Here is a 16,669-nt window from a genome sequence, read left to right as displayed (position 1 = left end):
CCTTGAGCTCGGGTGCTTTTAATTAGCGTCCTTGTTTTTACAGTCACTCCCATTCTCAGTCTGCATTTTATAAAAAGTTATCAGTGAATGTTACATTTCTCACAGTCAGTGGGGGCGAATTCCAAAGTTGTGTGCGCATATTCGGCCCCTGCAGGCCTGTGACAACTGATGCTTCCAGTTCTGTGTCCCATTCTGTCCCCTGCTGTTATCTGTAGCATTATTTGGACACTACCAGTAGTGACCTGCGGAAGGAAACGAGAATGCTGGTTCTCCCTGTGGTTGTGTCCTCCATTAACCTTCTCCTGCCCGGCTTCTTCAACGTTGTGGCCTGGATGGAAGAGTACGAGTCGCCAAGCACACCCAACTATGTCGCCATTTTCAGGTAGCCCTCCCGAACTACAGCAAAAACACTACACTCTCTCATACTAGATGGTGTGTTCTTTACCAAGGTGGTTCCTTTACTTATTTATTTTTAAAACAAGAAGCGTCATTAAAAACCTAGTGAGCCCTCCACCTCTCCTCGAACTGGTTCTCTTCTGATCACATTTGCGTGATGTGTTTGGAGCTGGACAAGTGATGAATTGCCAAAACTGTATTGTGTACAATTTAAAGTGGAATTCTGGTGCATAACAAGTTTGTGCCTCAGTGTTGTAGCATTTTGTATAATTTCCATTTTGCATCCAGAAATTCCCATCCTGCTTTTTTTGCAAAGACTCACTGTTCGTTTTATTAGGAACACTTGTTCATTCATGTAGTTATCGATCCAGCCGATCATGCAGATACAGGTCAAGATTGCAGGTTAATGTTCACATCAGTCCACATTATTGGGGGGGATGTGATCTCAGTCACTTTGACTATTTGACAGTTATTCGACGAAATCGAGTCGTACGCGAGCTGATATGCGCCTCGTCGGCTATAAGCCATGTACGACGAGATTGAGTGGAATAAGTGTTTTATTCTATCCACATTCACTAGATTTTGAGAAACGGAGCATTTTTATTTTTTGCAATAAATAACTTGATGCAAAACGTCCAACAAAATCATTTCTGCTTAGAATGTAAACAAACCATTGAAATGACAGTAGCAATTTGTGAAAAGTGTAATAATAATTCTCAAAAAATAATATGTTCTTACCATCAAATACGTTCATTCCATATTTTGTTGCCCTTTTTTTGTATTTTTGGGGTTTTCGTCATCTTTAGCGTTTTTGGCGGTTGGCAAACCAACTTAAAAGGTGCATTACTACTACCACCGACTGGGCTGGAGTGTGGAACAGGAGATATTGGGGAGGGAACTATATTTTTTAGCTATTTCTGTTTCTTTTAAATACTTGATAATTTCTGGGGTTTTGTTTTCAAGTAGAGTTTTTATTTCGTCCTTGGTTGGTTCAGCAACATGCTGCGCCGTTTTGTTTCTCTCTACTCATGGTATATGAGCTGATTGGCTACTACTAGGCTATCAGAGCATGTGATTGCTCACATCCAGTGAATGTGGATATAATGAAGTATCGTTATTGGTACCAGGTAATCTGGTTTGAGTATTTCAGAAATTGCTGTTCTTTTGGGATTTCCACACACAAATCTCTGGACTTATATTGAATGGTGCAAAACTCCAAAAAAAAAAACCAAAACACAATTTCTGCAGATGGAAACACCTTGTTGATGAGCGTGGAGTAAGGCTAGACTAGGTTGAGCCAACAGGGTGTTAGGGGTCATGGAGGTGTGGTGGGATAAGGATCCACACGCAGAACACAGACAGTAAATCAAATAAATAGAGAGATTTAATCCAGGGAAAAGGGTGTGGCACAATGGTAAACAAATGGGACAAAAACAAATGGCAAAATAATCCAGATAACAAGAAACAGAAAACTAGACAAAAACACGAAACAGGCAAGGACAAAAATGCTAGGACAAAAAAACAAAAACAAGAAAAAACCTAGTGCAAAAATCATGAACTAGAAATAAACCCTTAGTACAAAAAACATGAACTAGGAAAATGAGCTTGAGCAAACAACCATGAACCATAACAGAGGCATAGAAACAGCTAGAAGCAAAGCGAGACGTTCTGGCAAAGTTCCTGTCTGAGAACAGCGTTTTTATAACAGTAGAGAAAACCAGGACGTGAATGCAGACATGAAGGAATTCCCGTTCCGGATTAGGATTGGCGCTGGTGTGAGAGATTCGTAATCTCTGGAGTGGATATCCAGAGCAGAGTATGACACAGGAAGGCTGTTGGAATGTTTAGGTAAATGGGCTGCAATAGCAGAAGACCACACTGGGTTCTATTTCTGTCAAATGGAACCCAATGTGTCCATTTCTGACTTTGGTGTGAACAAGGACATCCTACAAACAGTGTATAAAAACCTTGTTGAAAGCATTCTATCATTTCATATGATCATGTGGTATGGTAACTTGAACATGCAGAGAAAAACTAAGCTACAGAGAATAGTGAATATGGCTACAAAGATAATAGGAAAGCCACAAAAGCACTTAAGTATAATGTATGATGAACAGATTTTAAACAAAACCAGGAAAATCGTAAATGACCCTTCCCACCCGCTTCACTGTGAATTCGAGCTTCTACCCTCTGGGAGGCGTTTTAAAGTGCCCAACGCTAATAAGAACATCTTTAAAAACTCCTTCGTCCCAAAAGGAATAAGGGCGATAAATAATACAGGGATTTTTATTTAATTCACCCCAGTCCTTTTTATTGGTCTGATTACTTATTTATTATTATATTTATGATATTGGGCGGCACGGTGGTGTAGTGGTTAGCGCTGTCGCCTCACAGCAAGAAGGTCCTGGGTTCGAGCCCCGGGGCCGGCGAGGGCCTTTCTGTGTGGAGTTTGCATGTTCTCCCCGTGTCCGCGTGGGTTTCCTCCGGGTGCTCCGGTTTCCCCCACAGTCCAAAGACATGCAGGTTAGGTTAACTGGTGACTCTAAATTGACCGTAGGTGTGAATGTGAGTGTGAATGGTTGTCTGTGTCTATGTGTCAGCCCTGTGATGACCTGGCGACTTGTCCAGGGTGTACCCCGCCTTTCACCCGTAGTCAGCTGGGATAGGCTCCAGCTTGCCTGCGACCCTGTAGAACAGGATAAAGCGGCTACAGATAATGAGATGAGATTTATGATATTTATTACTTTTCAGCTATTTTATTCTTTTAAACACTCTTTTGAGTGCTAATGTATTTTATAATAATTTAGTTTTCTCTTCTGTTTTTGCAAAATGCAGTGCTTGAATGCTTGATTTGTGTATTGTGATTTTAATGTTTAATTGTTTAAATGTCTCTGGTGAAACTGAAGACAAATTTCCACATGTGGACAATAAAGTATTCGTATTCATAAATAAGAAGAGGAATCCAAGGCTACGTTAGGCAAAGGATTATAGAAATTGGACAGCTGAAGATTGGAAATTGACCAACGTTTTTCCAAACTTCAGCTGTTCCTAAAAATGGTCAGTGAGTGAGTGTCATATGGTATGCTCAAATAACGCACCTTTTGTAGTATTTTCTGAAGAGTTGCGAGTTGCAACACAACGTTGACATTTCTCCTTATGGTGAAACCCATGTCAGTCTTGTCTGAGATTGAGGCTATCACATGAAGTCTTAGTAAGTTTACATCTCTCATATGCCATATATGAGATGTCTCTTCTACATTTTTCTAACTAGCTAGCCTCAGATAATCTTAGCAAATTCGTGCCTGGTGCCCGTATTTCCAAGTCTCAGGGCGTATTCACACTTACGTTGTTTGGTCCGGACCAAACGAACCAAATTTCCCTTGGTCCGGACCTTTTGGGTTGATCTGAATACAAATCACCGAACTCTGGTCCGGACCAAACAAGCGGACCGAGACCGAGCTGCAAGGTCGGACTCGGTCCAGACCAAAGGAACCCTGGTGCGGACCTTTTGGAGGTGTGAAAGCAGACCGGACCTAATCCGACAGTTTTGCTTTTTTGTACCTCGGGAGCTTCCGTCGTTTGTCGAGCATTATGGGAAACAGAGTCTTGACACTCCACCGCAAAGTGCAAACACTGTTTCGGTTGTCAAGGGAACCTTACAACAGTCGTTCAGTCATTCAGACCAGTGGTAGGCTAGACTACAGAGTACAAAAAATGAGTAGGGGGCAAACGTGGGCCGAGGAAGAAACGCGTACCCTTGTGGATATATGGGCAGATGTCCACATATCTGAGCTTTTGGAGAGAACACACAAAAATGCCGACATGTTTGCTGTATTCAGTGAGAAAATGAAGGAGAAGGGGTTCACGCGCTCCCCAGAACAGCGCTTTGTGCGCGTGTCGTCTCTGACCAATAGCTGAATGACCTCCAGGCGCGTGGCTTTGTTGACAGATTTTGGTCCGCTTACTAAAATGTACAGTGTGAAAGCGAACTGCACCAAACTGAAAAAATAAAAAAAACATTTGGTTCGGACCAAAGCAAGTGAACTATCGAACTATCCTGGTCTGAATACACCCTCAAACAATAGTGTTCTTGCAATTTTAACCACGTGAACAACAGTCGTGTAGTGTTGCCCCTTTCCATGTCAAATGCATGAATTTACAGGTTTCTTTCCAATACAATCATTGGAAATTCTCACTGCTAGAAACAACAACTGCATGTTTGTTAGCATTACTAGTATAGTGCTTTACATTAATCTTACTTGGAGGAAAAACTGTATTGAAAGTGCAGTTAATTTGAAGAATGCCTGCTAAAACATCCGTTTATTACATTTCTTTCTGTATGCTGTGTCTCTCTTTGACAGGAATTTAATGCTGAAAGTGAGCATGCTTGGAGTCTTGTGTCATCACTGGCTGGGTAAGGTGGCATCTGGCCAAAAGAAACCAGAGGTGAGAGATTCACATGGTATTTTATAAATCCTGCACAAAGCTCAGTCTGCATTTACTCAACTGCAGTTACTTTTGAGAAACGTAATACATTATGGGTGGGAAATATGACAATGTTGTAATAAATTAACCTCCGTGTGCTTCAGCTGACGTTGATTAATTTTCTACAACTGCAGCTCTGACAGTTCTGTAAGTCAAAGGGCAGGTTTATATTAATGCAATATAATGCATTATTATACATACAGGACACTTTTCCGATGGAATAAAAACGTGTCCTATTCCCTTTTAGCAGGTTTCATTCATTTGGTTTGATAGCATGCAATATTGTTAGCATATCACTTATCCTGTGTGTATTATGTCACTCTACCCAATGGAGAACGAGCGTTGAATATGGTTTACGATATCGCACGGTTGTCAAGACAACATGATGTCACACGTCGGAGACGTAAAACTTCTGTGCTAGCGAGCGACTGTGACAATTTGTAAACAAACATGGCCGCCAGGTTTGCTTCGTTAAATACGGAAGATTCTGAAAGAGAAAGACACGTTGAACACCTGAAAAGAACGTGTATGTATAATAATATTGGATGGCTTTTTTTCGTGGTATATCGGATATATTCCGTTCAGCGAGCATGATCTTGAACTCGTTGAACGAGTCAAAAGACATCATGCTAGCTGAATGGAATCTGATAAACCACTCAATGCCAGCCAGTATTATTTCAGTACACTGTTTCTATAGTAACAGCTCGTTCACAGGGACTTGAATGGAGGACACTCCTCACAGTCTAAGGCAAATTTAAAACAATTAATGAATGATGAACATTAATAATACTACTACTAATAATAAGTTGAATTTATATAGCGCCTTTCAAAAAACCCAAGGACGCTTTACAATTATAGACAAAGAAAAAATAAATAAATAAAAAATAAAGGGAAAAAAAAATAAATAAATTAATAAATAATAAAAAGTAAAAAGTCCACCAAGTAGGGGTCAGGATGTAATTCCCGTGGTGTAGCAGCCACAGTCCCACCAAAAAGCGCATGAAAACGAGTCCCACATCTCCAGCACAGCTGCCGTGACGCCGTCAGCCACATTGCTCGAACACCACGCCGTGGATCCACAAAGCGAGCAGAGAAGCTCCGCCACACAGAGCGCTGGTGTGTCCCAAACCGCCTGCACAGCCGCTGCGACGCCACCGAGCAACATCACTCGGAACATCACGCCAAGCGTTAAAGCGCAGCGCGCTGGACAACCACGATGTTAAATGAGCAACGAGCTCACTGCAGTCCACAGCTGGGAGCACAGGCATCACCCACAGCGAACCAAGGCCTGGAGGGAACCAACGCCCAAAACTGGGTCCGGAGCTACACCACCACCGGCGGACAAAACACTCAAGCATCAAACTACACAAACACACAGAAAAAAAAAGAAAATTGAAAAAGAAAGAAAATAAAATTAAAAAAGCTCTGGTGAGAAGCGGCAGCCAGAATGCGCACGACGTACTCTCAACCGGAAACGGAAACGGAAAAAAAAACATTAACAAAGAAAAACATTTAATTTGTTGGTATGGCAAAGTTTATTTAACATTTTCGAAAGGAGTCTGTTTTGAGCCATGGAGAAGTTTTCAGGATAGAGTATTTTTGCATTTTGTGGATTTTTTTTTTTTAAACAAATAGCTGCTACAATGGATAAATTGATAAAAGTATGTAATAACATTTTTTACTAAATTAAAAACCATAATCATTGACATTACTTTGGGATAAAAGAAATAAAACGCTTCAGAAATGCTGGAAATATTCAAATAATGGACATGTGGGGGGGAAATAATCAACTTTGGGGTGATGACGGGAACCTCGCTTCATGTTGGACACATCACCTTGTCATTGATTTTGATTTTCTTTCTATAACAGCATGACCTGTCATGTTTTATACGTTACTTGTCCAGTATACTTCACAGGCTCTTGCCTGCATGGGAGTAACAACGTCACACTCTTAATTTATTGATGGGGCTTGAGCCACACCTCTGTTTGGTGCTTTTAGAAACACTAACTGTACATTTCATTAAAAAGCAATGATCTAGAGCCTAGAAACAAAGTGTCCTAGCATTAGTGCCATTTTATAAGGACAAAATTAGCCAGACTGCTAATATTTATGAAGGAAGTCCAGCAGGTATGCAGGCAGGATGTTGTATAGGAAAGGGCAGTCATGAAAGATCAAAGTTGTGCCAGAAGCCCCACATGTTTAACTATACAATCGTAAACTGTAAAACGGATGCATGACAATTGTGTGTATGTGTGTGTTGCTGTTTTATGTTCTCGTCAGTGCTGGGAGAGTTTTGTGGGGCAGGAACTATATAGATTCCTGCTAATGGACTTCATCTTCACAATGCTCGATAGCTTCTTTGGGGAGTTTCTGTGGCGGTGAGCTCTCTGCCAAACTGCACCACTTAGACCTGATACGCTAAGCAATAAATAAATAATTAAAAAAAAAAAAAACATACAAGATTTTACACTCCAGCAAAACATTTTGCTTAAACTGACATGTTTACATCTTCTCCTCCTTTAGATTGTTTTCGCAGAAGGCTCTGAAGAGAGAAAGAAAGCCGGTGTTTGATATTGCCCGGAATGTCCTCGAGCTCATATATGGACAGACATTAGCTTGGTAAATAACCCATCCCATAATGCCATACTTGATGAAGTTGGGAAGTGGGGATGGGAAGCTTGATTAGCATGTGGTTGGGTCGAGAAAGACAGATTTGTCCACTGCATGAATTTGTGGTGTATCAAAATCATTCTGATGTGTATTCTGTACACACTTCTAGTGGCATGGCCTTTGCTGCCACGTCGTACAAAATGTGTCCAAAATGCAGTAGTAAGCATCGGGATGCATATTGCCACTTGAAACACAATTATCTGGTAATCAGTGACACTTTTCAAGTAATAAATAGCAAAACGGCAATGGAATACACACAAACCATGACTGTATCCTATTCCTGCCACTAAACCATAAATACACCACTGTAGTGTTTTGACACACAACTTTACTATGTTCTGTATCCTTGTCACTCTTGGGTTTGTTTACGCTGCCCATGAGACACATCAGAATACGGTCTGACAAGCTTTCAGTCAGTGCGTTTACATGCACATAGAGAAAATCGAATTTCTGCCGTAGCTTGACTGAAATCGAAGTTCTAAATGCCATGGAAACACCTTAGCTCAGCTGAAATCGAACTGAACTGGATTTCTCGTAATCGAGCTACGCGACCTAGATTATGCGATTGTAGCCGAGCTACTTAGTGCATGTAAACCCTATCGAGCTATGTAGTCAAGCTACTTACTTCAGCACTGCCCCTTCCGGAAGTGACGAGTGACGAGACCACAAGCGGGAAACACAACAGCCTCGGTCGGCATGACAACAGTAATGGTAGCGAGCAGCAGAAGAGGTCAGGAGGAACAACATCTCTCGATGTTGCTGTCCTCATCGTCGTTCTTCTTGTGAACACGGAACTGATAACTTTGTTTATACTCTTGAATAGCTCTTCTTCATGACGACAACTGGAAGTGTACCAACACGATGGGGTGTGTAGCGCCACCTGTGGCTTGGGTGCACAGTGTACCTCACACAATAGCTCGATTTCCTTGTGTGCATGTAGGATTGGATTTCTCTGGCACCCCTGCTGGGACCCTTAGCTCGATTACCGACAGTAGCTCGATTTGGATGTGCATGTAAACGCACTGACTGTTCTTGGGGTGGGTTTCCCAAAAGCCTCTTAACGCTAAGAGCATCTTAACTAGGAGAGAGAGAGAGAGAGAGAGAGAGAGTGTGTTTATTGTGATGCTCGCTCTACCATTTAACGATGATCTTTGTGCTACGATGCTTTTGGGAAACCCACCCCTGAATGTTAGTTTTTGTGGCTGTAATTAAATCGAGTTTAAGGATGTATATTTCTTGAATCGAGGATTGATAAATGCATGAGTGACTTTAACATATTCACACAATAAATACAATGCCATTTTAAGTCTTGACCTCTTCCAATTTTGCTGAGATGCTGCATTTCGACGTGCTCTAGGATAGGAAGTCATTCAGGAACTGGTTTTCTCACTTCAGAAATGTTAATTTCTTCATATGGTTCCTGGAACATTGATGCAAACGCACTTCTGGTTTCTGTTTTGAGCATGCAGCCTGAAAATGGCATTAAAATGTACCGTGAGGTTTAGAAATGGGCTAATGTGTTGTGTGGTGGTGTGCAGGTTGGGAGTGTTGTTTACGCCCCTCCTACCTGCAGTGCAGGTTATCAAGCTGTTCCTGCTTTTCTACATGAAAAAGGTGAGGGTTGTCGTGTGTTTTTGTTTGTTTGTTTTATTTTTGTGTGTGTTTTATTCATTTGAAGTTTAATGCATTGCATTTGCTGATTATTTAGCTCTGTTTTCAGTTATCTTTTTAAAGAAGGCTTCTTCTTCTTCTTCTACATTTTCAGTTGTTCATTTTTCAAAGTTTAGACCATCCAACATACAGTTAGACCTTATCTGAATGAGTCCCTATTCACTCTACATATATGGTCCCTACGTAGGGTCATACACAATGGTATTTTAGAACCAGTGGCGGCTGCTGGTTTTTAAAACAGGGGAAGCCTATTTTACGCATTCATCGTAAAACCTGTAGGCCGGATATCAAAGCATAGAAAGGTGTGCCCCATTAGCATAGTGAACTAGACAACCCTACCTAGTGGCAGAAAGTATTTTTGCATGTACATTTCATGTTATAGTCTGGCTTGCCAGGCTAGTGCCTCATATCCTTAATCAAAAATATCAAACATCCAAAAATCACTGGCTATTCAACGAAGAGCCTTGAACATCATACCCTGATATGCAACACAGAGTCTTTAACACAACACCCAGCTGTGCAACACATCCTTGAACATCTTCTGCAACACAGTCTGGAAATTCATAACCAGGTAGGCTATGCAACACACAGAACCTTGAATATTATACCCAGGTATAACCTATAACACAGAGCCCACCATTCTCTTAACATTACTGAAGTGTGTATATACTTCAGATTCATGAACATGAACACTGTTTATACACAAATTCTGCCCTCCGTTCCTTTTCCAGAAAATGGTCTGTGACCCTGTCATACCAGCTGGTTGTGCTTTCCAGAGACTTCACCAATTTCTGTTAGCAGCTAGCACTGCAGATCCCAATAAGGCTCAAGCTAGCCTACAACCAGATTGAACTACAAATGAAATAAACGAGTGAATTCACGAATGATGAAACTGATAGAATGGATGAAAGTTAACGGAGCACAACGAGTAATATTTACATTTATTTACAGAGTAAATGTACAGAGAATCAATGAGAAGAAACGTTTATATGAAAAGAAATTCGGACAGCACTTTGGCACACGACTACACTTTCTCGACATCCGCTAGGGACTGACTGATCATGCTTCCATGTTCCTCGCCGAAGTACCGCCCTCCTCATGTCTTTCAAACACTACCTCCAATAATCCTTTATCAGCCCGGCTTCTTGTCCCTCCCACTGTCTTGTTTAGTCCCAGAGAAGCCCGGCTTCCCTGGAAGTGACGATTTTGTTGATTTTAACCAATAACAACTAGCCGAAATTGGCTGTTCAGAGCCGTCTCGTAGACTGCAACGGATACCCGGCTGCCAGTCAGTGTTGCCAGATACTGCTAACGTTTTCCATCCCAAAATATGTTCAAGACCCGCCAAAATGCACTTAAACCGCCCAATCTGGCAACACTGCTGCCAGTCCATAGAGCCCATTGAAATAAGAAAGGTTACAGCCTGGCAGCAAAGGTGATTCTCATAGCGAACTGCAAGTTCGTCAGACATCACTCAAATAAGTTACAGGATAGTTATGAACGTAAATACAATCTTGGGCATATATTATGTTATGCAAGTTATTGTTTAAATGAGAATTCAACATCGTAGACGCCGCAGTTTGGGGAGAGAATTTTAGGGGAAACTCGGCTTCCCTTGTTGTCTCTGAGAAATCGCCCCTGTTTAGAACCTACGCAGTGCAGCACACTCCCAATAAAGCAATATAGTGTTTTATTATTCTCTGTAAGTACAACATTTATAAATAATAATGCAATAGCTGTGTTAAATTCTCAAATCTGATTGATCAGTAGGTTTTTAATACATTTTTCTACAACGGCAGCTCTAAAAGGATTTTTTTTTTAATTATGAATAATTTTGTATTATTAATTTCAAGAGGGAGAAAAAAGAGGCTGGTGAGGAAATGGCTGTTGTAACTGCTATAAATAAGATCAGGAATTAACTTGATTCATGTGCATTCCACAACATTAAATGTAATTAAATGGATAAAAATGTAGACATTTGTATAATTAATTATTTTAAAAAAAGTTTAGCCTTGTCCTGAAGACCCTATTAAAGCAGCTTTTTTTTTTTTTTTTTTTAATCACTGAGTATTTAACTCTCTCTCGCTCATGTAGACGAGTCTAATGATGAACTGTCAGGCTCCCAGAAAGCCGTGGAGGGCAAGTCAGATGACTACCTTCTTCATCACCCTCCTCTGCTTCCCCTCTTTCCTGGGTGCATCAGTGTGCGTTACCTATACCATGTGGACGTGAGTTAACAAGTCATTCACCAAGTGTGATTCTTTGTTGTCATGTGATTTATCCTTAAACTTCCTCCTCCTTTCTTTCACATGTTCCGGCATGTTCCTGTGGTACAGGATAAAGCCATCTGACAGCTGCGGGCCATTCCGTGGTCTCAACACCATGTTTCAGGCAGGAAAAAAGTGGGTGGAAGCGCTGGCCCATGATGACCCTTATCTGACTTGGCTCACCTGGGTTCATACATACCTGGTGGAGAACCCTTTCTTCCTGTTTCTCGCTTCTGGAATCTTCCTGTGAGTCATGCATTCATTTCCTATCTCATTTAACAAACCCCAGTCAAAATAAACATGTTGTTGCAAGAGAAGAAAAATGAACGAAAAGCATGACTAATATCTGTTTCTTCTTCTCCAGAATAATAATCTACTTCCACAGCCAAGTAGTGGATGGACAAAGGAAGATTATTGAGCTGCTGCAGGAACAGATCGAAAATGTAAGTCTGTGAGAATAATTTTTTTTTTTTGGATGGCTTGACCATACGACATGTGTACAAACGTGTACCACCATAGGGAACCTGTTCATAAGCGCAAGGCAACGTATCATAAACACTTGACCACTGGATGACGAAATTTGTATCTTTATTCACATAAGATAGATGGGTTTATTTTTAATTTGCTTTTTAAAAAATAATGGATTATTTACTAACGCATTTTACAGAAGATATTGACAAGTTTCATATAAAACTCATCTCATTATCTGTAGCCGCTTTATCCTGTTCTACAGGGTCACAGGCAAGCTGGAGCCTATCCCAGCTGACTACGGGTGAAAGGCGGGGTACACCCTGGACAAGTCGCCAGGTCATCACAGGGCTGACACATAGACACAGACAACCATTCACACTCACATTCACACCTACGGTCAATTTAGAGTCACCAGTTAACCTAACCTGCATGTCTTTGGACTGTGGGGGAAACCGGAGCACCCGGAGGAAACCCATGCGGACACAAGGAGAACATGCAAACTCCGCACAGAAAGGCCCTCGCCGGCCACGGGGCTCGAACCCGGACCTTCTTGCTGTGAGGCGACAGCGCTAACCACTACACCACCATGCCGCCCATATAAAACTCGTTAAAACAATTTTATTAGTCCACTAGCTTGTTGGACAGTTGACCGTTTCTGTCATGTAAGGGTGGTAGGCAGATGGAAGCGCAGGAAGAGTTTTGTTGAAAGCATGTTAGCAAACAGATCCAAAACTTCAACAAAGGGAGAGTCGAAAATCAGTTAGTGGTCAAGTGAGGCACAGACAGGATATCAGAGGTAATACAATACTCACAATCCAAAAAAAAAAAAAAACGGGGTCAAAACCAGAAAAGTGACACAAAATACAAAGCTTTGTAACATCAGACACAGAGCGTATACTATTTGACAAAGTCTATATTACTGAGGGCCCGTTTACACGAGGACGCTGTCGGGTAAAAACGACTAAATATTTTATCGGAAGTGCCTTTCGTCTACACGGGGACGGCGTTTCCGAGGCTGAAAAATGGAAAAAATTGAAACGCCTTCCAGAGTGGATAAGTTAAAAACAGCCCCCGTTACATATCCGTCTAAACTACCCAATACACGAAACTCTGCTTGGATCTGCTCACGTCGGGTACGCGTTTACGTCATACATATGTCATATACTGTACATGCCAGCCCGGGAAGTAAGAAAATAAGTAAAAAAGTAAGAGCATGTCTGATTACATCGATCCACCGGACCTTCAAGCTGCTCTGGCAGCTTTAATAAACGTCCAGGAGTCCTTCGAACATCTATACCGAATCTGCACATATACCGTTAATGAACAGAGGCGGGTATAGTATGCTCTTACTTTTTTACTTACTTTCTTACTTACCATAGCCAGAGTAGTCAAAGTTTTCGCGGCGCAGATGTGCAGATCAGACAAGACGGAAGACGTTGCGCATGCGTGCAGACATAACGGAGGTCTTTCACAGCACCACCTGGCCGCCTGGCATGCACATCCAATTGAATTCCACACATTTATGCGTCACCGTATAGACGCAGATTTCCTCCTTGAAAACGGTCGTGTAGACTAGGGTTGGGCGGTATTACGGTAAGAAGGTATCCCGAGGTATCCAAAAGTACCAACGGTATCGGTCTCATTACCGTCATTTTAAAAAAATATATAATATCTAAATAAATATGGAGTACATGAGGTCATAATATAAAATAATAAATTGAAGATCATCCCGAATAACTGTGTGATCGTATTTTCACTAATTCTATCAATTTCCTAAAGAAGTTTTCATTGCGTGCAGGGTTGTTTATGTCGTTACCATGGCAACCCTGCGTGACATTTTGGAGTCTGACAGAAAGCTTCGCAAGAGACTGAGACCGGGGGTGTCATGGCTCAGATGGCTAAGGCACCGTACCATAAATCCGGGGACCCGGGTTCGATTCCGACCCGAGGTTATTTCCCGATCCCGTCTCTCTCTCTCCCCCGCTCATTTCCTGTCTCTCTATACTGTCCTATCTAAAAAAAAAAAAAGAGACTGAGACCGCGGTTGAAAGATGGCAAGTCAAGATAACGAGTTAGTGGCAAAAAAAAAATACAACATGGGCAGTGTGGCAGCATTTTGGTTTCAAACCAAACGAAAAATCTAATATGTCCCCTAAGGCACACCATAGCCTGGGGTACTCCACTTCCACGAGATCTCTCCAATGAGTTGTGTTTTGAGTAGGTTACATGAGTAACAACAAGGTAAAATAATATAACGTATGACATTTGGGATGTGGGTAATAAACGTTTGAAATGTCATCTACTGAAGAAACGGAAGAAAACATCGTAGCGTAAACTGTTCGGTTTCTGGTGGGAATTAGCAATGCGCTTGCTATCTTTGTTGGGTGTGTTAAACCATATGGATTTAAGTGGAATAATTGTAAGGAGTTATGTGATCGAGACAACGTTTTAAGCAAGGTAAGGCCATTTGATTATTAATTTCCCCGCCATGGCATGACGTGGGCCCATATGATTTTGCCTTGTGCAGCTACCGCGCATTTGAATTAGGTTCGCCTCATTTGCGCTGAAGAATATGGTTTATCGCGCAGTCTAAACGGACTTGGGTATTGGTTGATTCTTTTTCTTTTTTTTATTTCCCATGCTTGAAAGGGTATGATCCTGCTCATCGTGTACTTTTTTTTGATGGAGCAGGTGAAATAGTGCTGCAAATGCGTTTCAACGCAGACATGTGTAAACGACAGTTGAATGCTATTTTCAAGATGAAGGAAGAGTTGCGTGATGCTTTGAAATATCTCTTAATCCATTCATCAATGCACAAAATTCGCTTTGCTGCTTAATCCATACCACAATGCACACAATTCGCTATGCTGCTTTTAAATAGTACATTTGAGGCATAGGCGCACGTTACACAGTAGGCCGAAACAAAATATTATTTTTTTCTCGGTAATACCGTATACCCCGGGAAAACACAGAGACGGTTTAAAGGTATCAAAATTTGGATACCGCCCAACCCTAGTGTAGACGCGGAAAAAAGTGAGAACGAAAACGGACTTTTGCGTTTTTGTTTCAGACCGTCCCCGTGTAAAGTGGGCCTGAGAGTCTTTATATGTATACGCTGTGATTGTGCTCTAAGCAGGAACAGGTGCATGGTGATATTTTGCTCATATACTCATCAAGAGCTCCCCTTTTAGGCAGTGTTTAAATATCTATATTAAACCTTTGGATAAGCAACTAACCTGACTGAATGATGGGTTACATTTTAACACTTAACAATTAGTGATGTTTATAGCTATAAACAAGATAAATAGATTACCTTATGACTGAAATAAGAGAGTTTCATGTTACCATTTTTGATTAGTGCCACAGTCTCTGAACAGATATGATGGGGTTGTGTGTGTGGGTTGTGTGTTTCTTTTTGGTTTGTTTGTTTGTTTGTTTGTTTGTTTGTTTTTTAACTTGAAGGTGATGCATTATACCCCTTTTTTCCACAAGTTGACCCAGTTCCCTGAGGTATTAATGAAATGTCTGTGATGTACTTTGGTCAAAATACCACAAGCATAAATCACCACAGCTCCCTTCTCACCCTGTCTAAATGGCCGATTTGAGTGTCTGTTCCTTTAAATGATAATGCACCACTTCACCCCACCTCACTCTTCCACCGGCCAATCAGGTAACACATTCCTCATGAATATTCATTCACAAAGGCAGTTCTCAAGCCATGAGTGGAGATCCTCGGATGAGAGGATGGTATTGAGGTTTTTCACCTGACGTCACAGGGTCACGTGACGCCCCGGTGTCCGCCATTTTGAAGGTCAAGCTACATACTAATGCTGCAGACAGAGAGGGAGAACCAGTTTGAAAAAAAAATGTGTTACAGACACCGGATCCAGTGTAAATAGCTGCCGGAGCGCGCTCCGGCTTGCTCCCCCTCAAATTAAGCAGTGCGCTCCGGCTTGCTCCCGGAGTGCTCCGGCCGAGGTTCCAGAGCGCGCTCCGGCTTGCTCCCCCTCAAATTAAGCAGCGTGCTCTGGCTTGCTTCCGGAGTGCTCCGGCCGAGGTTCCGGAGCGCGCTCCGGCTTGCTCCCCCTCAAATTAAGCAGCGCGCTCCGGCTTGCTCCCGGAGCGCGCTGCTTAATTTGAGGGGGAGCAAGCCGGAGCACGCTCCGGCAGCTATTTACACTGGATCCGGTGTAAATAGCTGCCGGATCATAATTACAGTAAACTAGTAAATACAGTAAAGGAAAAACTTGAGACTGAAAGGTTTTAACAGTCATCCAAATGACTGAACGTAAACATTGCTACAGTAACATACTAGCTATGTTGTTGACATTAGCTAGTGCTAACAGCTAGCTGCTAGTACACTGCTACAACACAGACACCGACCCTAATAATACAGTTCTTGGTCATTGCCTGGTAACAGCAAATTTATAACGGGTCATGTCTCAACAGACTAAGAAGTTATTTCAATGACATTTAATAACATTTTGTTTATCCTGAGGACCGAAAGTAAATGAAAATGTGAACAAACCTTAGCTGTAATAAGATGGCGACCACCGGCTCCAGGGACGACCCGCTGATGTAGGCATGTTACCCAGCCTGACACAAAATATTTGTAGGCATCCAAACTCTTATACGCTCCTTTTTCTTTTATGTTTTTCGTTTGTCGCCTTCCTCGCATTCAAACTGATTCGAGCCGTGACGTCCAAAA

General features: G+C 41.8%; 1 protein-coding gene across 9 annotated transcripts in view; it reads left to right on the top strand.

Moving 5' to 3' along the window:
* tmc6b (transmembrane channel-like 6b) overlaps window positions 1–16,669 on the top strand; it is a 95,889-nt gene that overhangs the window by 76,062 nt on the left and 3,158 nt on the right. For 8 of the 9 annotated variants that reach the window (XM_060941011.1, XM_060941015.1, XM_060941013.1 and 5 more), the window contains 8 exons: window positions 216–382; window positions 4,758–4,842; window positions 7,163–7,260; window positions 7,406–7,501; window positions 9,091–9,166; window positions 11,318–11,451; window positions 11,560–11,736; window positions 11,855–11,933. In XM_060941011.1, the coding sequence (XP_060796994.1) occupies window positions 216–382; window positions 4,758–4,842; window positions 7,163–7,260; window positions 7,406–7,501; window positions 9,091–9,166; window positions 11,318–11,451; window positions 11,560–11,736; window positions 11,855–11,933 (912 nt within the window). Of the gene's footprint in view, window positions 1–215; window positions 383–4,757; window positions 4,843–7,162; window positions 7,261–7,405; window positions 7,502–9,090; window positions 9,795–11,317; window positions 11,453–11,559; window positions 11,737–11,854; window positions 11,934–16,669 lie in introns of those variants that run through there. The other variant, XR_009656674.1, reaches the window with a different exon arrangement.

This window comes from Neoarius graeffei, chromosome 15 (assembly GCF_027579695.1).
Source record: "Neoarius graeffei isolate fNeoGra1 chromosome 15, fNeoGra1.pri, whole genome shotgun sequence".
NCBI lineage: Eukaryota > Metazoa > Chordata > Actinopteri > Siluriformes > Ariidae > Neoarius > Neoarius graeffei.
The sequence above is the reverse complement of the archived record's forward strand: the minus strand, read 5'-3'. Positions and strand labels throughout refer to the sequence as shown.